The sequence below is a fragment of the Rhyacophila brunnea genome, unplaced genomic scaffold (genome assembly GCF_057557595.1).
Source record: "Rhyacophila brunnea isolate RB1 unplaced genomic scaffold, BYU_Rbru_1.0 scaffold_1, whole genome shotgun sequence".
In the NCBI taxonomy this organism is placed as follows: Eukaryota; Metazoa; Arthropoda; class Insecta; order Trichoptera; family Rhyacophilidae; genus Rhyacophila; species Rhyacophila brunnea.
In genome coordinates, this window is record NW_028232751.1 from 44,913,083 (window position 1) to 44,919,937 (window position 6,855).

General features: G+C 34.3%; 1 protein-coding gene across 2 annotated transcripts in view; it reads right to left on the bottom strand.

The window, feature by feature from the left end:
• The window catches only part of LOC147079837 (structural maintenance of chromosomes protein 3-like), a 29,919-nt gene extending 23,848 nt beyond the window's left edge, over positions 1-6,071 (bottom strand). The window contains exons 1-5 of one of the 2 annotated variants that reach the window (XM_085944885.1): positions 5,949-6,071; positions 5,761-5,872; positions 4,625-4,764; positions 3,555-3,713; positions 783-908 (exon numbers count right to left, since the gene is read on the bottom strand). In XM_085944885.1, the coding sequence (XP_085801011.1) occupies positions 783-908; positions 3,555-3,713; positions 4,625-4,764; positions 5,761-5,872; positions 5,949-5,963 (552 nt within the window). In that variant the 5' untranslated portion in view covers positions 5,964-6,071. The remainder of the gene's footprint in view (positions 1-782; positions 909-3,554; positions 3,714-4,624; positions 4,765-5,760; positions 5,873-5,948) is intronic. The other variant, XM_085944875.1, reaches the window with a different exon arrangement.
• Positions 6,072-6,855: the final 784 nt, after the last annotated feature.

The window sequence follows — 6,855 nt, forward strand, 5'->3', positions numbered from 1 at the left end:
TTGAAATCGTCGATGTGATGTCATCGTTAATCCACATAACAAACATTGTCAAATGGAGCTTCGCAAATTGGTCGAGTGCGACACAGCAACAAATGCAACATGTTGAGGATCGACTCTTCTAGCATGTTGATGGTCGCGCGCGCTGAGATTGCGCAAAGCGCTAGTTGCGGACATTTGTTGTACTAGCTAAACATCAGTGGTCTTTCCACACACAACACATCAAATAAAGAAAAATGGCAGACAAACGCTGCAACATTACGACTGAATCCAATATATTCGCCTTCTACTTAAATTTTTGAGGTACCAACGTATAATAATCTCTGCTTCAGCGATCAATTACATTTTGCATAATGCGTCTGTCTGGGAGTATATTATTATTTTGACGTTTCGAGACGCGAGTGTCGCAAATAGATGTGCGCGTCGTCGTGTCGAACGAGGCGAGTTTTGATATGAGAGCCGCCTAAAGCCGTTTTTAAAATGGTGTTTGAGGTAAAATTGTATTTATTAATACATACATCCCACAATCGCATATTTAAAAATATTAGTCGACTTTTTTTACTATTGGAGCAAATTTGTAATTTGTGAAGAATTAAATGTACATATTTCCATGTATTTGTATTATCAATATAAATGTGATACCTAAGCTTGTTTCAATGAACGTAAAAGTTTTATGTATTTTGGCTTGATATTTGAAAGATAAACCCGAAGTTCTTGGCCAAGACCCTTCAAGCATCGAACACAAGCACTGCATCAGTAGTAACAGTGAAAACACAGCTTATTACCTTTTCATCAGATTCACGGAGAATTAGAAGTGACTTTTCTCTTCTTTCATCGTACACTCTGGTTCCGGCCATTTCTCTCAGCAGTTTCAGTCGCTGCGAATCAGGGGCTGTAGCCATTTGATTGATCTAAAATACAAACATCAAAATATTTAACAAGAGATGAGTAATCAATATTTCGCACCCAAGCTTCATCCATCCCAGGAACGACTAACTTCTGTATTACAATACTAATGTATTTACAATTATTACAGGAGAACTTCGATATAACAAATTAATGGGTGTGAGGGGGTGTCCGTTAAAGCCGAAACTCCGTTATATAAAAACACAAACAAAATATTGTTTATTCATCTTCAGATGATATATCCAGACGCATCCGTTGTGGAGTGACGTTAATGTTAGATGTTAGTGCACTTGCTTTCGGTAATCCTACTTTGAAAAAAATAATCAAGTATTGTTTGCTGTTTTTTTATAATCAATTCTCTAAAATTACGAAAATATATGTACATAGTTGAATTTCGTCATCTGACAAATAGTTAACAAATGTTATTAGATCGACAAAGCATCATTTTTGGGCATGCTGTTTCATCTTCCTCGCCATTTTCACTTCCATCCTCATTTTCCAAGATCACAACTTCATCTGTTATTAAACTTTCAGTCATGCTGTGGTATCTATCATCTACTTCTAACCATTGTAAACTTATTGAATGGAGTAATAAATGCATCCATTCACTTCGAGTAAACATATTATATATACAAGGGGGGCTGACAGGGTTCTAGCCTGAGAGTCCGAGCTTATGGGGGGCCCGGCGTGGCGGGTGAACCAGATAAGCGAGATAAACATACATAACAATTTTTTGATGATTTTATGATTCTCATGCGCAGAACATTTTTTACAAGCGGAGACACTTAGATTTAAGCATCAACAGGATGTTTAAACAAATTTCTCATTTGACCAGATATTTTGTCCGTTATATCCAAAGTCTACTATATCCAAAGTCCGTTATATCAAGCTTTCACTGTATTTATTTTAATATTTTAACAATACTTAATATAATAAAAAATATAATTCGGTGTGATATTTTAAGACACCGATTTCCAAACTGGAAGGCGCGCCTCCCTGGGGAGGGGCGGAGTGTTCCAAAGGGAGGAGCGAAAAGTTTAACACAAATGTAGCCACAGGTATGAAGTTTGCAAATGCATAGTTTATAAAACGGCCGCTAGTTACGAACTACATAAAAAACAGTCCTATAAAAGGTTGTTTGCAAACCTGTCTGATCATAATATGTTATATATATTATGGAGACTAATTTTATAATACCTCACTTCTATACTATTGTGAAGCGCGCTGGCTATCTCGTGAAAAAATTAAATAAAAGGGTATAATCATAATATTGAAATATGAGGCAAATTTGTTTAGGAACGATAACTTTATTGTTAAACTTGTCTATTTGGTTGAAATTAAAAAAAAAATTGGAGCTTTGGAAATCAAAATTACAAAAAAATTAAGTCCGTCATGTTTCGACTTTTAAATGATTTCTGCGCCAGATATATTGAAGCACACAAAAATCTATTAACTGAGCAGTTTGCTATAGTTTGCTAATGCACTTTTCAAATTATTTATTTATTTTATAAGATATCGATATTACAAAGTTCGCGTCGATATAGAATCCATGACCTCCACAAGGGGGGAGGGGTTGACAGTGCTCGGGCCCGGGGGCCCGGCGTGGCGGGTCGACCAGCTAAGTGAGATTAACACACATCACAAATTTACTCTAATAGTAATATTTTAAATATGTGGTTGTGCGTTTCAATTTGATGTAATACCTATATGATAATTATTGAGCCCATATACAGAAAACGAGCATTATCCTGAAAACGGCGTTCAGAGATAATTATTGGCAGTTAAACATTTTAGTTACGGATTAACAGCGTGCGACGCGTGGTCAGTTTGAACCGTCTACTCCAAGTAATATTGGTGAGTGCTTGCATAGGTGTATGCCTTGTAATTTAAACCGATTTACCAAAAAAACAGCGTTATCACGCTTCACGATCATTTTCCGCATAATGGCTCATTTGATATACTTAAAAATGATAAATCCCGTGTATAATTTAGGAAACACTACTTAAGAGCAGCACACTGCCCTTAACCTTAGCGATAGGTAGGTGGACCCGCTTCAGGATGTGGGGCCCATGATAGAATCCATTTTTTGTCAATGAACGGTGATGAATTTGGATTGACTACTATTGAAAAGCAAAAACTGATAGAATTATCATGCGATAATTCATTGAAACAAAAATCCTAGTTCAATTTTGGTTGAATCAAAGTAAAGAATAATATATAATACTTTGTCTAGAAAAGCAATGCAAGTTGTAAGTAAAGTACTGCTACCATTCGTAACATCAAATTTATGTGAAACAAGATTTTCTACATTAGCTGAAATGAAATCCAAATATCGATCCCATTCAGTAGAAAAAGACAACTTGATGCTAATAAACAAGCACATCCATCGCATGAAAAACAAATTAATTTAAAAATTAATATAATATAAGTAGGTTGTAAAACCTTATTTATTTTTAATTATTTTTATTTCGTTTCTGTATTGGTACACTTTTGACCATTTAAAAAGGTGTCTGCGCCAAGATTAGATTTTTTTAAAAGGGAGGCGTAGTAACATAAAGTTTGGAAACCACTGTTTTAAGACAATACCTGTATAATTGGGAGAGGGTAAATTAAGTATGCTAGGGTTATTTTTAATTGCATATGAGACATACCTGTGCATTGTTTACAATGTAATACGGGTTGGAGTTTGACAATCCTGCACTTTCAAGTAAATTTATCACGTTTGACCGAGGGATTTTTTTCATGTTGAGAAAAAACTGATCGTCTTTAGGTCCGATCACCCGCCGCAAATAAATTTCATCCCTGTCAATCTGCAATGGAATAGGAATACTTACATTATTTACACGCAAATTATATTTGACTTTCCATCTAATTATTTATGACAGCTAATTGGATTTTTACAGGATCACATTATGTATAAATGTAGCACATAATAAGGTTAAATAGTCTGGGAAGGGTGCAGGAAATGAGCGAGCGTCACAACACTACAATGGTACAATCTAAACACTGTCTGCAAAAAACCACCATGGACAGAAAACACACTAGTCCACTCTAGTCTTATCTACTTTGTGTGTTTAATATAAGTGAATAAACAATCAAAATTAATTCAAATCAGAAAAAAGAATGTGATTTTAGCCGCCATCTTAGTATTTGGAAAATGATAATTTTAACTAGGAATTAATATTTAGCAGCATAAAGTGCGTGTCTCAACTGAAAACTAATCAAATATGATGGTAATTAAAGAGAATTGAATTTTTCTCTGAATTCTCCATTCTCCGATTTGGAATTTAGGGGTTCCTGGGTAAAGCCCGCACCACACTCGATCTTTATCGAGCGAATCACGAAGCCCTACATAGTGTCAAGTATCAGTAGTGTTTTACGCCTGGTAATTCTCAAGAGCGGATACCCGAGACTGAGGTCGCCACACCCTCGAGTGAGCTTTGACCGTGTTTACCGATTGACTGATATGAGAGAGAAAAGCATCGAGAATTAACATGAAACAAATGAATTTAACGGTATATAATGTGGCTTACATCATGTTGTGACAAACTCAATATCTTAAAAATGACCCTCAGGTTACGCCTTTCATCATGCATAAGTTCATGCTTTTATTTAAAAGTGCACAATTCTTTAATTATGCCGCTTGACTGTATGTTGTAAGAATACATATTGTAAGTAAATTCTATTACTGTGCAGTCGGTTAAAATAGTTTCTGTCTTACCGGAATTCTGTGATCTGAATTGTCGAAGATAATTTCAACATATGCCGTGTTGACTCGAGGGTCGGTTCCTTTATGAAACAGTTCCAACCTTACTTCGGGAGGCAAGTAGGACCATTCTTCACTGAGCACAAATTCAATAGCTGAAAATATAATTTGATGATTAAACATATAGCGGAGGAGTCAACGATAACATAGATAATGCTCGGAAAGAGTTGAAGCTTTCAAAATTTGGACAGACGCTTGTTCCGTATCATTTGGAAACACAAAGTTACAAATGACGAGAGTGAAAAAAACCAAATAAATCATCAAGGAAGTTAAAACTAGAGGAATCCCGGCATACATTGACTTATGTATCGACTCGTTCGAGGGAACTCTTCCTGAAAGGGAGGTCTCGGCAGAAAAAAAACGCCCTGACAAGAATTTCAGAAGCTGATTTGAGCTCAGAACTCCGTCCTATTCAAACAGACCGAACAAAGATGGCCATAATCATCGCCAATATCCGATAACGTATATGACAGCAAAAAATTGTAAAAAGGCATTATTCCCATTGTTTTTGTACTAGGTATCCAACTTTACATTTTTTTCATAACTTCCAAATACCCCTATTAAGTTTAAATAATTTTAGTTAAGTATACAAGTTCCAAATTCAAAATAATTTAAATAAAAAACGAACTCTATACAAAATATAATTTTCAATTTTTTTGAACAGTGAACACGATCTAGGTATTATCGCAGCCGAAAACGCACTTCTTAACACACATTATTTTATTTATTATACAGTTTCAAGATTGCACGCATGGATTAAAAGAGTTCAAAAGCTCTTGAATTTGCAGCATTGACATTTATAAATTTTCACATCTCATTTACGCTCCTTCCGCCACTTTTTCGTGTGGATATTTAGTTAATAAAACGATGGTTTAATGAATTTTTAGGCATAGGAACTACTAAATTGTGTAAATATTTAATGTAAATGTTGTCTAATGAATTAAAATATGACCTGATTCTGCAGAAGTAATGATTTCAAAATTAAGTAACTCATTTCCGCATTCGACTGACAAGACTCCATATTGTTTAAATAAGAGAGACTTTGTAGAAAGGTTTTGTGGTTATGATAAACGATGAAAATAATATCATACCATAGAAGAAGTTGCTCTTTCCTGAACCATTTTGGCCGACGACGAAATTTATTCCATTGTCAAACGCATCAAAAGTTTGAAGGCAGTAACTTTTAAAGCCGCTGATTACGACCTGCAAATGAAAAGTTTAAATAAATTATACAAAGTTTCAGATAAACACTCTATTTATCAACATTTTCCTATATTACCTGTTTTATATGCATGGTTCCTGACGATGCAAACGTTTGCGAAAAGTTTGGTGCGTCAACAAATTAATAAACATCCGCGAAACAGTACTGCTGTGCTCGACGGCGGTAAAGTTAATAAACTGCAAAGCAAAAACCATAGACTAATATGCTGTATGCAGATGGTTTCCAGTGTGTACTTATTTGAAAAATACCATCAAATTTAGAAAATTGGAAGAAAATAAAATAATCATACTAAACGAAAATCAATTAACACACGTACTGTCAAATAATATATTTAAAAAGTATTTTATTTATTATACACACTATAAATTGGAAAGTTACACATTCAAACTTATAATAATTATAAAATTATTTTAATAAGTATTAAATATAATGAAATATCATAATTATTAGGAAATAAAATCGTAAGCTCCATGTAGAGAACAAAATAAATAATATTAATTAGGAACCTATGAATAATATGATGGTAGGTAACCCTATTAATAAAATTATATATAAATTATTACTATTAATTATATATAATTGATTAATTAAGTTTGCGCCAATCGAAAAAGTTCGCTTTCGCTACAAATCGATGTACATATTATATACCTACAATCTTATTTTGCTAATATTTTTGATTTTAGAGTTTATTCGCATTTACACATTGTTATTTTGTACAATATGATGGACTAAAGCCGGCGCTCCATTGGCACCCAATTAGATTTACAGTCTTCGGACTTTTTTTTATCGGAGCACCCCAGATCTGCGGAAATCTGCAGACCAGGCTTATTGAATTTCAAACATGTTTGATATTTTACTCTCCGTGTTGCCAAACTTTGTCCATCGATCACCATGCGTAGGTATTCGTACGCTAACATCCGGGCCGAAAAAAATCTGTAATTGTTTAAAAACATTTTCATTGACT